Raw genomic sequence first — 19,926 nt, 5'->3', positions numbered from 1 at the left:
GTAAGTTATGGTTTCTATGGTGAGACTGGTACTTTGGATGTTAAGTGATGACAGTGTGAATAATTGGTTTGGTATTGCAATATTTTCATATGTAGATCTATGTGGTGTGTTTGGGACCATGATGTTTGTCATCTAAATTGGATTGTGATTTGGAGATTTTCAAGCTGTTTTCTAGAGTTAGAAATGGTATTGTTGGTGTTCTTAGAGGTCTAGTTCAAAGATGTTGATGACTTCTAGATCATAGTCGATGTGATTGTTTCTGTGGTACTTCATGGACCTTGTGGGTATTTCTAGATTGTGCTTCAATTGAGTTGTTGGTTTGCATTGATTGGTGTTTTCGTAATTGATGGATGTGATTCAGATGATCAAGATGATAATACACATTAGGGAATGTAATGATAATTAGAATTGGATTCAAATTGTTTTAGGGAATCAAGATGAAGAAGCCATTGCAAATGAAGAAGAATGAAAGACGTGAGAATTGGAAATTCATGCAAATCCTAAGACTTCAAGGTATGTAAAATTGAATCATTTATAAAATCGAATAATAGGTGATAAAAACAAATGTGTTCAAACTACAAAAAATCTTGCAGAAGATAGAGCTGAGTATTGCTTGATTTCAAAGATTAAACCTAAAGATGCAAGTGAAGCATGTAAAGTTGACAATTGGGTAAAAGCTATAGAAGAAAGATTGAATCAAATTTGGAAGAACAATACATAGATTCTTTCTTCCAAATCTAAAGACAAAAATGTATAGGTACTAAATGATTTTTCACAAACAAATTTAGTGAGGATGGTGCAGTTGTTAGGAATAAAGCAAGACTTGTTTGAGAGAGAGATTCACAGAAGGAGGATATTGATTTTGAGAAGACTTTTTCTCCCGTGATTAGAATTAAAGTTTTAGATTTTTCCTAAAGAGAGATATTCACTTAAGGAGGATATCGATTTTGAGAAGACTTTTTCTCCTATGACTAGAATTGAAGTTTTAGATTTTTTCGTACTTATGTTTGTTACAAGGATTTCAATCTGTATTAGATGGATATTAAGTCTGCAATTTTGAATGGTGAGTTGGAAGTAGTTTATGTAGAGCAAGTAAATATTTTTCCATTGATAGATTGAAGCAATATGATTCATTGATTCAAGGAAGCATTGTATGGATTGAAGCAAGACGCTAGAGCATGGTATGTAAGATTGGACAAGTATCTATTCAAGCTTGGATTTAATAAAGCAGTTGCTAACAATAACTTATATTTTAATATTGATTGAAGTAGTATTATGATTTTTGAAGAATTTTTTGATGATATCACTTTTGGAAGACATGAAAAGTTGAGTAAAGAGTTTTTTGATGAAGTACAAGGGGAATTTGTGATGTTTATGATTGGTGAGATGAAATTCTTTTTTGGTTTGCAAATAACATTGTTAGATAATGACATGTTTGTATCTTAGTCTAAATATGCGAAAGAGTTGTTGAAAGAGTTTGGCATGGAAGATTTCAAACTAGTTGGTACTCCTATGTTGACTGGATGCAAATTGACAAAGGTTGATGATTCATGTAATGCAAGTCAAACCATATATGGATCAATGATTGGTGGATTGTTATATCTAACTCAAACAAGGCTAGATATAAGTTTGTTTGCATTGTTGCTAGATTTCAAGAAGATCCCAAAGAATTTCATGTTATTGTTATAAAAATATTCAAATATTTAAAGGGTTAGTTGATTGTGGCTTATGGTATCCTAAAGATGATTTTATTTTGAGGGATTTTACTGATGATGATTGGGCATGTAATTTAGATGACTGGAAGAGTACAAGGTGTGGCACATTTTTATTGGGTAAGTGATTGCTTTCATGGTTGAGAAAAAAAATAGAATTATACATCACGATCTACTACAGAGGTAGAATATGTTGTTGCTACTACTAATTGTCCACATGGTATGGATGAAACAAATGTTGAAAGATATAAGTATTAATAAGGCTATTTCTATTACAGTGACAATTCAACTGCAATCAATATTTCTAAGAACCCAATGCTGCATTCAAAGACAAAGCATAAATCTATCAATTTTCATTTCTTGAGAGGGTGAGTGAAAAGGGAGTCAAGTTGAGTGCATGCCTACTAAAGAATAAATTGCAAATATCTTCCTGAAGCCATTGCGTAAGGATATTTTTCAGTATCTTAAAACTAAGCTATGGATCGTTGCTCATCTTGATCAAAACTAAGAGGCATTAGTATGCATTAGGCTAAGACATTTCTCATAGATCTCTTACAATTCAGATTGATGTTTGGTGGCTACTACTCAAATGAAGTAGTCAATCTTGTGTGAGTTAGATGTTTAGTTTTTAGGTGAAAGATCTTGTTTAGATTGGTGGCAGGTACAGCTAAGTGCATACATGTGCATTTGTCACTGATATCAAAGGGCGGGAAATGTTCATGTGAAAAACAATATTGGGAGATATATTCAAGTAAAAATTTAAGGGGGAGAAAATTTGTTGAGACTCTAAAAGATATGTTATCGTCAGCAGCATTGTTGATTTGATTTCTTTGAAGTTGCTTGTTTTTCATATCATATGTTGCCATTAATGCGAAATCGGGAGATTTTTGAAATAATGTACAAATATGTGCTTCAGGGATGTGTCACATATTTGAGAGATCTTTTGTCATTGATGTCAAAATCTTTATCTATTTGTGGCAGTGTTGCAGAAATATTTAGAGTTCTTCGGTTTGGTGTGATCAGAACAATGAAATTGTGGATATGTGTATGTATGACTTGTGTAGAAGGGTGTCTATAGTTGACTCATGCCAATTTACAGATGTTTGCATGGTGATATAAGTTATGGGTTTCTATGTTGGGACTGGTATTTGGATATTCAGTGATGATAGTATTTGATTTGGTATGGTTTGGTATTAAGATACTTTCCTATGTGGTGTGTTTGGGATATTTATGTGGGTCCTCAGCTCAATTGGTTCATGATTTAGAGATTCACAAGTTAATTTTCTAGAGTTACAGATGGTACTATTGGTGTTCTTGAGGTTTGGATTAGAGATACTTCTAAGATCAGAGTTGATGCAATTGTTTTTGTGGTACTCCATGGTGCTTTTGGATGTTTCTAGATCATGCTCCTATGTACTTTTGGTTTGCATTGATTGGTGTGCTCGCAATTGATGGAGTTCAGTTGTTGAGACTATGTTGCTTCATGGATTATTTTTGAGCCTTGAAGTTGTAGACAGGCCTTAATGATCTGCCCATGTTGGTTGCAGCATGGCGATGCTTGCATCACAATGGTATATTCTGCTATTAATATGTGTACTTTTATGTCATGACTGCGAGCTCTAGGTGGATTAATTCTGGTAATATAAGCTATCGTATTGCCATTCATAGTACTCTTAGAGATGGTTTACCTATTCAAAACTCTAGCTTGAAATAGGTGGAGGTGAACTGATCAAAGCATTCTATATGGAAATTTCTCCATAGGATTGAAGCTTGAGGATGGGTGTTTCATGAACAAACTAGTTTTATATATCAACCATGATCATCCTAGCAATCCTGCATCCTTTTCTACTTTCAAGAATAAAATTGATATAAATTATCCTTTTGGCCTAAAAAAGAGTGGTTCTGAGGGTTTTCTAGATTGGATATAAATCAGACCCAGGATCAATGCATTCTCTCAGTTTCCATAGCCTTCGCTCTATTTCTTTACTGCAAACAGAATTTTGGGGACCGATTTGGAATGTTGCAGCTGTCTGTAGGCAGCCATTTTAGCATGTTGCTGAAATCATCTGAGCAAAAGGAGGATTAATTTTTTTTTTGAAGTTAGAGGCGAGAATCTTATAATGAGAAAATTTGAAGGAGAAACCAAAATTTACAGGTGTAGATGATAAGCAGTTAAATTGTAGCAATAAATTTCCACAAATTTGAAATCACAGAAAATTGAAAAAATATATCAACTGTTTCTAAGATCCTTTCCTGGAATAATCTATAGAAGGTTTTGATCAAGATATCTGAAAAGGTAAAATGCATCTGCAATGAACGCCATTAAGCATACTGCAATGGCATGGCTCTATCACTCATGAAATTTAATTTGGTTTCATGTCACCGTAACTGCTAGTCCATACCTCCAAAAATTAAAAGAATAGTTCAGCGATCAATTCCAAACCTTACACTTAACATAAGTAGAATTAAAATATTCAAGATTCAGAAGGACCTTGAGTATGTTCTGAAGCCAAATTTTACAAACTAATTTGGCATTTTTAAAATAAAATTTCTCCCTTCAAAAAAATAAATAAATCATGCCAGGGCTTTTATTTTGTCATTTTGCAGATTTTCAAAGAGAATCATAATAAAGATTTATGTAACTTTACAAGATTCTCAAAGATTCAATTGATCCAGCAGCTTTCGCCATCGAGATGGCTCTTCATCAAAAATATATGTTAAAGGAGAAACAAGGACCCCACTACCTCCAGCCTGTAGATAAAAAGCCTACCTATGTCGGTTAAGATTATAAGAAAAATATTCATGATATTATTATAACCTTAAATTTTCCTGAGAACACATAACAGTTACATTATTGAGGAACAAAAGATGTAACAGAAGCTCCAAGATGGAATCTTTATCAACAAAAATTGTTAATCATACATAAGGAGCACTTAGTTTTTTTTCAGTAAAGTTGTAAAAAGGTATATAGGAAAAACTGTTGTTCGTGGCTGGATAGCTAATACCTTTATCAAGCGTAGTTGGCTCAAGGTGAGTGGTAAGGTGGGGTACTCTTTGTGAATGGCAATTCAATTTATATGCAATTAAGTTAGTATGGCAAGTCTATAATTAAATTAAATTTTGTAATTAAGTTAGAAACCTATCTAATTACTTACAGCTCTCAATTGGCGAACACACTTGTAAAGGCTCTTCTTGGGTACACATAACATTATATCATAATAACCAGTCTGTACTTCTCCACTGTTTATTGAATAGACTGGACCCACTGTTGGCCCCTGTAGCACCCACCATCCAGATAAATAAATTTATTTTTCAGAGAAATTGATCGGATAGAATTTTTACAATTTTAAAATAAATTAGACATGAAACCCTCTCCAAAAAGTCTGCAATATTCTGATATCTTTGAATGTATAAGAAGACTAAATTCCGTAAAGTTTTATATCCATTTTCTTTATTTCATCCTTAAAATGAGAAAGTAATTTTGCGTCCTTCAACTTTTGTTTTTTATGTTATATAATACATCAACAAATTTTGGTCTACTGCATTTTTTTTCTCCATAAAAAGTGGTACTGTAAAATAATTGGTCATATGCAGGATCCTGTAAGGTAATCTCCTAATACTTTTGCACAATGTTACCTGAAACCCATGGAAGTCTGTGTGCATAAATATTGTTTCAGCCACTTCCTGTGCCGAACTGCCCCGCATATGAGCTGTTACCTGTGTAAATGAAATGAACAGATTCAGTAAGAGAATTATTTGAAGATGAATGATACAAATTTAATGGGCACTATCTGTGGAGTTAAACTAAAGAACATATGTATTCCCAAGAATGAAAAATCTTCTCCAGTTCTAAGAAACTTGATGTGAAATGGCAAACATTTATCAACAATGTTTACTTTCTAAATATTTCCTAATCACATTTTACAGATGTATTACGAGTGCAGATGCTGACTAGATAATATCAATACCTTGAACTCTCCAACCGCCTTAAGATGTGCTTCCAGCCTTTCGAGCATTTCATGTGCAATCTCTAACACATCTCTGTGCTGAACCAAAGCTTTCTTGTTTGCAACAAATACACCCTGAAAGGACAAAGTGGTTCATACAGACAAAAGCCCTTTACAACTTACAATTAATCATGAAAAGAAAAACAATCTAAATTTCTACATGCCAAAAAGCATATTACGAGTGTAACAGAATGGCATGTCACTTATTAATGGATGAAAGAAAAGGAAATAATCCAAATGAATCCAAATTCAGAACTCTATTGTTATGATGAAAATGATTGATAATTTTGTACATGGTGACTAAAATCAAAATTACCTGGCTATCCAAAACTAGCCCACCTTCTAGTTCCTTTAGATTGTTCTCACGCAAAGTTGTTCCACTACTCACCAAATCCAATATAGCATCAGCTATGCCCATCTGTCATTCTCCAAATGTTTTTGTTGTGAGGAAACTTTCTGAATACAATGATAACTTATTGGGCACTTCAAAGGTACCATTTTATGTCCTGATAAGCAAATTCAAACCAAACGTTACAGTTCTTTCTGTGTAATTAATTTAATGTGATCTTGTTCTCAATATTCTAGGTGGCATCCTCCACAATCTAAGTCTTGAGAATCTCAGTATTGACTGCTTCACAACATGATAACAAGAGCAATATATTGTCTGAAACTACAGCCAAAGTACAAATAATGGTATGTTATGTGTATCTATTGATCAAAGAAAAAGAAACAAATGGCAAATACAAATATATAAGCACTCACTTTTCTAAACTTATTGATGCAGGAAAGTTTGGATCAATGAGAAGTCTTGAATCAACCCTAAAAAATTCAATTAACCACTGTAGTTATTTTAAAGCTTTAGTTGCATTTCATTTATTTGGCACCTCATCAAATACTTGGCAAATGGATGGTGTAGATGGCAGTTATGGCAAGTGTTCATTAATCAATATGTTATGGCCGAAGTATCTATCATGTAAATAATAGTTTGCTCATGTGATGTTGTCAGTTGTTCCCAATGGGTAGTTGTTGTCAGGTGGCAGTCTTAAGTTTTGACCAACCATTGAGTAGTATTTATGGTACTCATTTTGTGTACTGGGAACCAGTACTGATTCCAAATACATTGCATATGATAATACATGACATATCTTTCTGAGACTACATTATGTTGGCATTGTTACATTCTATTGCTCAATGTTTTGCAAATACATTAACACATCCTTTACCATTAAAAAGGAAATTCAATAAATAAAAGCAAAATTTGTCGTGCGATGGAGAATAGGTCGAAGTTGTATGACGATACTCATAATATCTGCGTGCTACCTAAGAAGAAAAGGTCAACTAATATGAAGATGGTCAGGGAGACTGATATCCATCATTAGCGCTATCTAGAGGAAGTCAATTTGACAACATATAAACTAATATTAATTTGCATTACCAGTTTAGAGGGAAATGACCATCTAAGAGGGCGAGATATATGGAATGGTGAGCAAATACAACATCAAAAATACACTGAATAGGGGTTATTTCCACGGCTCAGTAAGAATACATATTAAATGCCACTGTTGACTATCTATTGGAATTAATTCGATTTGTCAATACGAACCTGTTGAGTAGAAACAGTCCATAAATGAAATCAGTAATTGATGATAGTTAACAGTATTAAGATGGACATCTAAATCTAATCCATGTAGGCTGATGGGCGGCGGCAAAGGTTTTATAGATAACACTAATGATCAAACATCGATAAAGTAAGGCTAAACATATCAATAAGGTAATAAACCAATTTGATTAAAAGATGCAATTGGCACATATCTGGAAGAGGTACGATTTGGGAGATGACATGTCTTTTTCAGATATATGAAATTGATATCCGATCCATTTAAAAAAAGGCAGATCGTTACTTTTATTTTATCATCCTATTTGGATTTGCTGAGATTGAGCAGTTGCCCTATTGGCCAATCCAGTTGCAGGTAGCTGAGTTTCTATCAGAGATTAAACCAATATTATTGCAAGAATACATACTTGGATCGGAGAAAGAAACCTTATCAATTTAAGCAAGATCACCATCTATATTGCATTCATAGACTGTCACATCCACACAGCCACACCTTGTAGTTGCCTAAACCTATCGATATAGCAGCCACACTGCCAAATCGTCATTACATAGAAAACAGATTATGAGGCAGCATTGTAAGATGTTCGTTACACAGTTATTATTGACATATCAGAGATGGTCAAACTATATATCTGCATTCCATAGTGACTCTCATAACATTGGAAGGTTGTACAGATATAAAGATAATATTGATTGTTATCAATATGAACACACATACATGATCATCGTATATATTGTACCTGTCATATCAGGAAAAGTATTTAAAGCACTCATAATATTAATTAGGAATCTAATCTCTACAAGTACGATTGCAAGTAATTGTCCTTATTTCCTACATTAGCCAAAAGGGGACATTACACGATGACTTAATTCTTTTGTTCTTGGTCAGCTAGGAATCTAACTTTTCTTTTAGGGAAGGTTAATGTAATTCATATAATTAGCCTATGTTGTCCTTGACTACATATGACAACTGTCAACTAATTTATAGAGGCTTCTCATAGTTGAGGAAAGTACTGTGATCCTTTTCTGATCATCCGGATCCCTAGTGTACATGTGAATAAAGCTGTACATTTGTTACTCATTTTGGTATGCATAAATTTTTAGGTTCATTTATGCAAATATTAATCATGTCAGACAAAGTATTAAACGATCTTTAGGCTTGAACTTCATTATTTATAGCTCAGTTCTTGAATTTTGGTAGCTGTGAGACAGATCTTTTATTCTCCAGTTCTGCAATTTTGAGTTCAATTGGTCCTAATCTATTCTTTCCATCAAATTGTTATGTTCTCTACTCCACACTGTAATATGGTAATAAAATTCTGGAGTTGTCACTGTTCAAATATATTCTATCTCAGCCAGCGTCATTCTTCAGAAGTCTTTGTGAGCAGCTTTATAATTGTTCAGTTTGTATTCCTTCAATTTTATTCTCCTGGTTGGTGTTGGCTATACTATGTCAATTGTTTTATTTCCAGCTGGACAGTGTCATGTTATCTTGTTGCCTAATTTGGTCTACTCAGCTCCACATCATGTTATCATGGCTGCCAACAATGCATCAGACTCATGGTGATGTTTTGTGGCACACATCTTGTGTAACAGCAAGTCATTTCATTGTCGGGGCATTTTATTTTACTGTCACCAAAACTACAAATAATAAAAGGATCCCATTTTTTAGCAGGAGAGTTGCTTAAGTGTCCTCTTGCAAATTCTTTTCTCTGCATGCATCCTCTAGTCTGGCTATTTGAAGAGTAATACATGCATCTTCATTTAGTTTTCTTGATTGGAACATATGTGTGGTAATCAGCAATAATTTGTTTCATATTATTGAAGCAGTGTATGAGCTTTCATATTATTCTGTATCTAATAACTGCAAGTCGATCTTTAAGTTCTGAAATTTTAAGTTCTCTGGTTCATGAGAAGCTAAGAAATTGTATCTGGTTTCTGAGAATTTCAATACAACGGATCAATTCTTGTGGGCTGCGTTGTTTCCCTCACTGAGAAGGGTTTTTCCCATGATAGTTAGATTGTGTTGTGTGGTTTTTCCGAGGATGGTAACAGAGCAGGTCTGAAGCATTTTGACCGTGAATCAAAAGTTCTTTCATCTGGCTCATTTTTCTTGATTGTTCTTTTCATCAATCAAGTGTGAAGATGGTGAATGGGTTGAAAGTTGAGGGCAGGTTAGAGGGATCTTCAAACTTTGCTTCTTGGAAGCCAAGAGTTTTGATTTCTCTCGAAGAAAATGACCTTCCAGAATATATAAAGTCTGATGTTGTAGAGCCATCAGATGATGCTGGCAAAGTTCAGGGAAGAAGAATAAAATAGTGGCCAAGAAGATCATGATTGACTCTGTCAAATATCATTTAATTCTAGTAATTTCAAAGTTGGAATTTGCTGAAGAAATCTTCAAAATTTTGAAGGATCTATAGGAATTAAATAACACATAGAGCACTAGATCTAAGGTGTTAATTGCTACACATTAAGATGTCAAGAGAAGAATCTGTAGTCTCCTATTTCATTAAAATTTCAGAACTTAAAGATCGACTTGCAGTTATTAGAGAAACTTTGGCGACGAAGATCTTGTTATGCTGGCTATGAATGGTCTTCTCACTTCTGGGAATCATTCATTCAAGGTATTAGTGGAAGAGATGAACTTCCAAAGTTTGATCATTTAAGGGCTGATTGCATTCAAGAAGAATGTAGGTTATAGTCGAAGAAGCCTTCATGAGGACAACCGCGTTCTTGCAGCTCATACTTCAAAAGGAAAAGGGAAGAAAGAAAACTTCAAAAGATTCAGAGATAAAACAATTGAATCTACTCCTGATTTCAAGAAAAGGAAAAGGGATCTATCGCGAATTCAATTCTTTGGATGTGATGAATTTGGTTATTTTGCGAGAGATTGTAATGTGATTCTAAAGCCTTCTCATGGAGTAGTTTTTGCAGACGTAGAGATGTAGGGAATTCTTCCCCTAAAAAGGAATCTTGCACAAGTTCCGAAGGTTTTCTTTTTATTTCTGCACTTTCCAGTAATATTTCTACAAACAGTGATACGAGGTTAATTGACAATGGTGCATCTCGTCACATTACTAGATTTAAAAGAACACCTTTCTAATTTGAAAGAAAAGGACTCTGATTAGCAAGTCATCATTGGTGATGATGCTAGTTATTCAGTAAAAGGTGCTGGTTCTACATCTTTCAAATTGGATTCTGGTATCCCTCTTCATTTGAGTGATGTGTTATTTGTTTTGCACATTAAAAGACATCTGATTTCTATATCAGCCTTAGAGGATAAAGGATATCATGTGGCCTTTGCTGATGGTAAAGTTTTATAATGGAGAAAGAATTATGATTTTAAATAAACACACAAAGTTGGAGTTCGTCATGACAGTCTCTACAAACTTTATGCTCGTCCTCTTCATCTAGTTGCTCTAAATTCATCTGATTCAAGTGAATTATGGAACAAGAGATTTGGTCATTTAAATTTCAACCCTAACCTCTATGGGAAAAGCTATTGTTGGTCTTCCTAAACTAAGTCAGGATCATGAAGGAATTTGCAACGGATGCTCTCTAGATAAGAATATTAAGAGCACTTCATAGTAGTGAATCTAGAACTCAAGAAATTCTTGAACTTATACATTCAGATTTATGTGCTCCAATGTTTGTTGCATCTCTTAGTGGATGCTGGTATTATATTTCTTTCATTGATGATTTCTCTTGTAAGTGTTGGATCAATTCTTATGTCTAAGGAATCTAATGAAGTGCTTAAAGAATTCAAAGCTTTGGTTAAGAATTTGTCTAACAAAAGTATTAAGATTCTAAGATCAGAGAACAGTGGAGAGTATTTGTCTGGGATTTTTCACAATTTGTGTTGAAACTGGGATTAAGAGGGAGTTATGTGTTCCCTACAACCCTCAACAAAATGGTGTGGCTGAAAGAAAGAACATGAAAATTGTTAAAGCAGAAAAGGCAATGATTTATGATCAAAGTCTTCCTAATTTCCTATGGGCTGAAGCTTGCAAGACAACAATACACATTCAAAATCGTTGTCCACATGAAATTCTTGATAACATGATTTCTGAAGAAGCTTTCTCAGGTGTCAAACCAGACATTAGTTATTTCAGATTTTTTTGTTGTCCAATTTATATTCACATTCCTAAACAAAAAAGAACAAAGTTGGAACCTTCAGGAAAGAAAGGAGTCTTTGTTGGCTATAATCATTCTTGGAAAGCATATAGAATTTATGTTCTAGGCCAAAAACAAATTGAAATCAGAAGGGATGTTGCATTTAATGAAATTGTAGCTTGCAAATTATCCAAAGACTCTAATTCTGAAAATGATGAAGAAAATTAAGAAATCATTGAAAACTCTCAAGATTTTGTTATGGCTGATCCAAAATCACCTTTAGAGATTCAGAGGGAGGTTTCAAATTCAAAGTTTCTTGTTGGTCCACCTGATCCCATTGATTTTTCAACAGGTGCTACTTCAACCAATAAGAAAATGCCTTTATGGGCTAGAAATATTATGGAAGAAGCTAAAACTATGGAGATCCTCGGGGTACTTTCAGAGAAAGTAAGAGACCTTAAAACTTTGTTGATTATGTCGCATTAATGATCACATAATTGCTTCAGAAACTTCTAGCATTGTAGAAGCTTCTAATCATCAAGTTTGGAAGGATACAAGGGCGGAGTATCAATCTATTATTAAAAATGATGTTTGAAATGTTCCAAGACCAAAAGGTAAATCTGTGGTTTTTTCTAAATGGCTATTTAAAATTAAACATGTTGTAGATGGTAGTATAGAGAAACATAAGGCCATATTTGTTGCTAGAGGTTTTTCTCAAAAGGAAGGCATAGATTATGAAGAAACCTTTGCACCTATAGCTATTGCAGTAGTGAAAGGTTGGAAACTTCATCAAATGGGTGTTAAAAGAGTGTCATTAAATGAAGTCATCGAAGAGGAAGTCTACATAGAACAGTCTGAAGGATTTGTAATTCATGACAAAGAATCTCATGTGTGCAAGCTGAAAAAGGCCTTGTATGGTCTCAAGTAGGCTCCTCAAGCATGGCATGAAAGAATTGATAACTATCTCCTATGTTTGGCTTTTGAGAAAAATGATGCTGATCCAAATTTGTATTTTCAAATAAATGGTAACAAAGTGCTGATCCCTGTGCTCTATTGATAATTTATTTCTGATTGGCAATGATGACCTTCTTGTTAAATAAAAGATCCCCGATTGATCTCTTCTGCTGATCTGCTGTAATTTTATATTTTTAAATTTTGTTTTCCCTGTTTATTAAAATTTTCTTGTAGAACTAGACAAAAGTTGCAAAAGGGTTTGATTGTTTTATATTTTTGATGATTTTTCAATAAGTAATAACAAAAGTACAATAACATGAACTAGTTTTGAAAATGTATTCCAAATACATTTAAAGAAAAGTCATTTCAAGCAGATTTTTTGAATATATGCCTAATATGTAACTGGATGAAGATTTACAATAATATCCAGATCATAACAACCAAGAATAAAGCCAACCTGAAGGTGTGAAGGTGAAATATGAGCCCAGAAGGAAGCTACGGCCAAAATCTAGCTCTCAAATGCTGCACGTGGGAAAGAATATGGCTGCTAGGCGCGGTCGTACAATTGCAAAGTGCCTACACGTGGGTAAAATGCCCAAACCCCAGCTAAAACTCTAACTCAATACCGCATTCCCCAGAAGAAACAATGTACAATCACCAAGATGCTTCTGACTGCAAGAATCCAAACCACTTTTTTTGGGGCTATGTCCCAAACAAGCAAAGCAAGTGGGGTTGGCGTCCCAAATGCTGAAAGCTCAATTAGAGCCCAAAACACAAATCCAAGATGTAATATGTCAATAATGCCTTTGAACTTTGTCTTTACCTCTTTATAACCCATCAAATTTAGCTCAAACCCTAAAAGTGTCGCCATGTGGCGTTGGGTTATAAAATAATATATTTCTCATTTTTAAAGTCAAGTATCCAAAAAATGACTTTTTCCCCAATAGAAAGAAATTCGTTCACCGAAATGCTATGAGTCAAAAGAGAAATATTTAGAAAAGTTCAAGACCTTTCCAACAAGCTATTACACCAAGGGATAAGAAATCCAGATGAGGCCAAAAACCCCTTATTACTTCAAAATGGCTATAACTTAGCCTTATTTAAATATTAAACGCTAACTTAGGAAATATCAAAAATATAACCCAAGTAGCTACAAAATGCCCCAAAGACACCACAAACCATGAAATCATCCTGTCACCTGTCTGTGACTAAAGTTGGAAATCAAGGATCCATTGGCAATCTCATCCCTAAAATCTAGTGATGCTCCTAAAACATAGGAAGCAAACCCTATTCCTTTGAAACTGAACTCAAGGAATCATCTCATGGAGAACCAACTTTGGGCCTGATCATCCCTCCTAAAAAGTAGGAATAAACCCCTAATTTTTAGGAACTACCTCCCAAAAACAAGGAACGTCTCCAAACTGAACAACAATTGCCAAAACACCAAATCCCCAAAACTGTATAACCATACTGGGTCTCTATCCAACCCTGTCAGCCTACAAGACCTCATAATAAGCTAACTCACAAGTTTCTGCTAGACGGAGTTAAAGAGGGGACATGACATTAAATGTAAAAGTGATCTTATTTCAAAATTTGAAATGAAAGAATTCAATCTATTATCAAGGTAAATATGCTATAGACATAATGAAAAGGATTGGTATGCTGGATTGCAAATCTATGGTCACTCTTATGGAAGCAAATTTGAAAAAGTGACATGAGAATGCAGCTGTTTTAGATTTGATTGATCCTATCATTTATAGGCAGCTAGTTGGTTCCTTAATGTATTTAGTTAACACGAGGCCTGATATTTGTTATGCAATAAATACGTTGAGTCAATTTATATGTAAACCAAGGCAGATTCATCTAACTGCAGCCAAACATATTCTGAGATATGTTCGTGGCACAGTGGAATATGGACTAAAATTTTCATCTGATGTTGAGCTAATTTAAAAGGCTTCTCGAGTTCAGATTGGGCAGCATCTGCGCCTAACAGAAAAAGTACTTTGGTTGTTGTTTCAGCTTCGACTCAGCTATGATTTCTTGGTGTGGCAAGAAGCAAACTTGTATGGCTCAAAGCACTGCTGAAATAGAGTATGTTGCAACAAGTATGGTTGCAAAAGAAGCCGCGTGGCTTTGCAAATCACTTGCTGATTTATTTGGTCAATGTGTTGAACCTATGGTGATTATGTATGACAATCAAAGTTGTTTAAAGCTTTCAGTCAATCTGGTCTTTCCTGACAGATCTAAACATGTGAAATTAAGTATCATTATCTCAAGGATATGGCTCAAAGCAAGGCTATTGAACTTAAGTATATTTCTACATAAGAACAAATTGTAGACATTCTCAATAAGCCCCTTCCTAGAGTGAAGTTCTGCTACTTTCAGGATAAGCTTGACATTGTGAAGAATGATGTTCTTGCTAAGAGAGAATCTCATCTTTAGCGATTCATTTCATGATGAGTGCTTCTGTGCAAGAGAAGTTCAAGGTGAGATCCATTGTTCCATCTTCTGCAAGTAGACATGATGGCAGTGCATTCTTGTCTAGGAGAAGTTTGAGGTTTAAGCCCTCATTCCACCCTTTGCAAGTAGGCATGGTGGATCCACCCTCTGTGAGTAAGCATGGTGAAGTGCAAGCCCTCATTTTTACCCTCTATGTGTAGGCATGGTGAATCCACCTACTGCAAGTAGGAATGGTGGAAGTCATGTGTGTGAATCTTTATCTTATCTTTATCTCTCACCCTCTAGGAGTAGCTATGGCGATTTTTTTTTTTTTGAGATAAAATTTGTTTATTTTTATGATGAGAGAACAATTTGTTCATTGATATGTTGAGATAACAATTCTACAAATCTATGATGAGGTCTGTATTGACATTATTGTCGGTTGCAACTTGCAGTCATGTGCACTTGTCACAAGAAGTTACTCTGAAGATCTCTCTCTTGCTAAGAGGGAGTGTTGAATTTTGGTTGCTGCTAGACAGATCTTTTCTTCTCCAGTTCTGCAATTTTGTGTTCGGTTGGTCCTAATCTATTCTTCCCATCAAATTTTTATGTTCTCTTCTCCATGCTAAAATATGGAACTAAAATTCTAGAGTTGTCACTGTTCAAATACATTCTATCTCAGCCAGCATCATTCTTCAAAAGTCTCCATGAGCAGCTTTTTAAGTGTTCAGGTTGCAATCCTTTGATTTTATTCTCCTGGTTCATGTCAGCTATACTATGTAAATTGTGTTATTTCCAGCTAAACGGTGTCATATTATATTGTTGTCTTATTTGGTCTACTCAGCTCCACATCATGTTGTCGTAGCTGCCAACAATGCATCAGACTCACGGTGATGTTTCGTGGCACACATCTTGTGTAATGGCAAGACATTTCATTCTTAGGCGTTTTATTTTATTGACAACAAAACTACATATAAAAGTATCCTGTTTTTGAGTGGCGAATTAAGTATTCGAATTCTAACATGATTTCCATTTCATGATTAAAAATATATATGAATCCATTAGCTATCAATTACAAATTCTACAACTATGTATGAATCAAGATTGAACACCAATGCATCTAAATTATTCATACGAGTCTTGAGGAAATAGGAATAACAAAATGATAATCTTCTAATTCATTTTCTAATGTCTACCATGACACTCAATCCTTTCTTCAATGCATTCAAATCCAAGATTACAAATCAACAACATCAATACAATGAATCTTTCCTTCAAGATCTTCTCAAGCTTACATTCAACCATTTATCAAGTAAGTTGCTGAAGCGTCATTTTGAGAATTCTTTTCTCTGCATACATCCTCTAGTCTGGCTATTCAAAGAGTAATAAATGCATCTTCATCCATTTTTCTTGATCGGAATATGTGTCGTAATCAGCAATGATTTGTTTCAAATTATTGAAGCAAAGTATGAGCTTTGGTATTATTCTATAATCCTTCTCATTCTAGGTAGTGTACGAGTTCTGATATTATTACATAATTTGTCTCATTCTGGAACAAGCCTGATTATTTAAGTTGATGTTTGATAACTTTTGTCGGATAAACCTATATATAATTACATATGAGATAAAATTTAGATATGTGTGTCCATCATATATGAGATATAAGTTTATTGTTATATGAGAAAAAATAATATATGTATATAACAATGATTAATTTTTTATTACTAATGAACGAATAGATAATGGGAGATGTCTCTTCATGTCTTATTCTCAATTTAAAGAAGAGGGTGCTGCCATTTGGAAAACACATACCAAAATCAATGCAGTGCTATTACATTTGCAGCGATCCCTGAAACTCAACAGAGCAGGACTGCATACGTAATGAAATAAATAAATAAGAGAAAATTAAAGATGTGGACTCATTAAAATTGCCAACCTCAAAGGTCCATAGAAGATGATGACATAATGAAGGCCATATATTCAGGAACGGAGTTAAGAGAAAAACAGACATCAATACAAACATGTTTCAGTCATCGAGCAAACCACGGAAATAGAAAATAGTCAATGTATGTTGGACTTTAGGGAAGATATATAAAAACAATGCATCAAATAGGAGGAAGAAGTTAAATAAAGGAATCATACTTGGCAGGTTACAAAGATGAGCATCAGTTTAGGAAATCAAGAACCCCATTGAATATTGGACGTACAATAACAGATTCAGATGTATATCAGCGAGCCATGTAAGTGAAGGAAATAATGAATATGGACTACAATGGCTTAATTCAAGGAACTTGTATTTAATCCACATAACCAACGTGGTAATCCTAGCCTGCCACCAAGACACGGATAAATAAGGAGAGATGCAATGACCAATAACAAATACCATCACTCGCATGACTGGTCAACCTACTAATGCAAGGGAAGAGCGGGTGACTAGAGAAGGAGATTAAACAACAGATCAAGGTCATTTAATAAGAAAAATCTATTCAAACCAATATCGGTCAGTGAACAAACCGAAGACCACTCTGACATGTATCATTAACAAAGGAGGAGACATGGAATCCGCATCCATCTATGATCAGATCGAACTCTGACTTGATCATGACAAACAATATCTATAGAAGGGGTGTTGTACCAAGCTGATGGGGCATTCTACATCAGCTAAGTCGATTCAATAACTACTTTGGCTGTCAAGCAAAACAATCTGAAAATGACAATCCATGGAAAGGTGGAAAATGGAGAATAAGGCCCTGTCACTTTGGGTGAGCAGTAAATAACTTGCAGCCTAAGTCAACTAATAAGACTGCACAATAATATTGATTAAGAGTAACCAAGGCATCGAGCAAGACGTGGGCCCATCACCGATTAAAGAAAATGTATAAAATTAGTTGGAAAGCAGCACAAATATTAAGGAGAACAGTTATTATGGAGATTACATGGAAAATGAAGATGGGGTCAAAACTTGTTACATGGGAAAATATTGAAGGACTTAAAATGATTATATAACCAAGCTACGTATGAATGAAAAGGAGGAGGTAATAATAAAGATATTTATTATAATCTAAAATATAGATGAAAGCTTAAAGGAGGTTAAGCTTTGGGTATCGACCCACTACACATAAGTAACAAGGAAAACTAAATTGGCTGTGACAAATTAATTAAGAGATAAGTATTTCTGATTTTATGCTCTTGAATAATGATCATGAATTTTTATGTAGTTAATTCATATTATAAAATTTAGATAAAAAATATTGTATGCTTTATCATTGATATTTCTGTTCAAGATAATTTAGTTTTATCAATTATCTGTAATCTCTCTTTGAAATGCCTATAGGACAGATCAAGAAGCATAAGAGATTACATTCAACTTGATACTTGTACTAACGAGACTGAGTTGATGGCTGAAAATGTTTCTTTTAAAATATTCAAAGGGGATCTGATAGAGAATTTTTAGAAGCTACCTTGGATGAAAAGATCAGAAGGTTGATGTAGGAACTTGGCCTTTAGAGGGAGAAACTAGAAGATCTTGCCTCAATTGACTATTAAATAGACTAAGATTTAATGTATATGGACCTTCATTAGTCATTTGATGATCATGCTTGATAAAAGTGAGGCTCTTGAAACGAATATCTTTGATGATTGACATTATGAGTATCTTTCTATATCAAAAGGGAATTTGACACATTCGTCTGAAGGAGCAAATAGAGGATATGATTTAGTCAACCTTCGACAATCTCAGTCATATCGATTCAAAGGGAGTAAACTGTGTTGAGATGGACTCTCTAGTAATCATTAAACTATAGTAGTCAACAGGACTATGATTCATGAATATAACTCATGACTATGTGATTTCAATAGGCCTAGCCCCTGTGTATATCACGAGGAAGTAACGACTTCCAAATGATGTCATTTGTACTTGTAGAAGTTATTGAAAGGTGGCGATCTTGCAATAACTTAATTTTCTATTATAATGGATATTGTATGATCTCTATGCAGATCATGATAGATTGTACTTTGCAGGGTGGATGTTTATATGGTAAGCATTATGAGAATGTGTGTGCACATGCCTTATAAACATTTTTTGAGTACATTGTGAATGTTATGCAAATTGATGTTCCAAAAGCCATTACACGAAGTATTTGGTGAATATTATGCAACTTGATGTTCAGGAGACTATTACTCACAACACTTGGTGAATATCTTGCATCTCGACGTTCTAGAGGCCTCTACTCAAAGAGTATTTGGTGAATATCATATCTTGATATTCTGTAGACCAATACTCAAATGTGATATCAAAATGGTGAAATATCATATGTTGATATTTTGCAAACCATTACCTTATTGAGTACATGGTGAATATCAAGTGTTGATATTCTGGAGACCATTACTTAGAGTATTCGGTGAACATCATATGTTGATATTCTAGAGGCCAATACTCATGATATCAAATGTAATATCAAAATGGTGGATATCTTTAAAATTTGTCATTCCTAATATTACTAATGGTGTAATATATGTCTTGTGTTTATCCTCCCTAGCTAAGAGGGAGTGTTGATGTTTGGTAGCTTTTGTCAAATAAACCTATATATAATTATATATGAGATATAATTTAGATATATGCATCATCATATATGAGATATAGGTTTATTGTTATATGAGAGAAATTAATATTATATATATATATATATATATATATATATATATAACAACGATTAAATTTTTATCATATCAATTATCTAATTAACGAATAGACATGTCCCATTCATAGGACATGTCTCTTCATGGCTTATTCTTAACTTAAATAAGAGGCTGCTGCCATTTGGAAAACAGATACCAAAATAATGGAAGTGCTATTACATTTGCAGCAATCCTTGAAACTCAACAATTTATCTTTGCTATAAGGCTAATCATTTAAGTTATCTTCTACATAAGAATAGCAGTGCTATTCATCTTGCTAGAAGTTCATTGATTCATATATCATCATGATTTTTTGATTTATGCTTATTCATTAGAATTTAATTAATATAATGACAAATAAATGTTTCATATATTTCATACATATGTATTATATGTCACACATATA

General features: G+C 34.0%; 1 protein-coding gene across 3 annotated transcripts in view; it reads right to left on the bottom strand.

Moving 5' to 3' along the window:
* Positions 1-3,872: 3,872 nt before the first annotated feature.
* LOC149554011 (ATP phosphoribosyltransferase, chloroplastic-like) overlaps positions 3,873-19,926 on the bottom strand; it is a 144,245-nt gene continuing 128,191 nt past the window's right edge. For 2 of the 3 annotated variants that reach the window (XM_089789335.1, XM_089789336.1), the window contains 5 exons: positions 6,036-6,137; positions 5,681-5,794; positions 5,349-5,429; positions 4,868-4,987; positions 3,873-4,463 (listed from right to left, as the gene is read on the bottom strand). In XM_089789335.1, the coding sequence (XP_089645461.1) occupies positions 4,368-4,463; positions 4,868-4,987; positions 5,349-5,429; positions 5,681-5,794; positions 6,036-6,137 (513 nt within the window). In that variant the 3' untranslated portion in view covers positions 3,873-4,367. The remainder of the gene's footprint in view (positions 4,464-4,867; positions 4,988-5,348; positions 5,430-5,680; positions 5,795-6,035; positions 6,138-19,926) is intronic. The other variant, XM_089789337.1, reaches the window with a different exon arrangement.

The sequence above is a fragment of the Cupressus sempervirens genome, chromosome 6 (assembly GCF_028749045.1).
Source record: "Cupressus sempervirens isolate cs-2001-9-10 chromosome 6, ASM2874904v1, whole genome shotgun sequence".
Lineage (NCBI taxonomy): Eukaryota > Viridiplantae > Streptophyta > Pinopsida > Cupressales > Cupressaceae > Cupressus > Cupressus sempervirens.
This window is presented reverse-complemented; position numbering and strand designations above follow the sequence as displayed.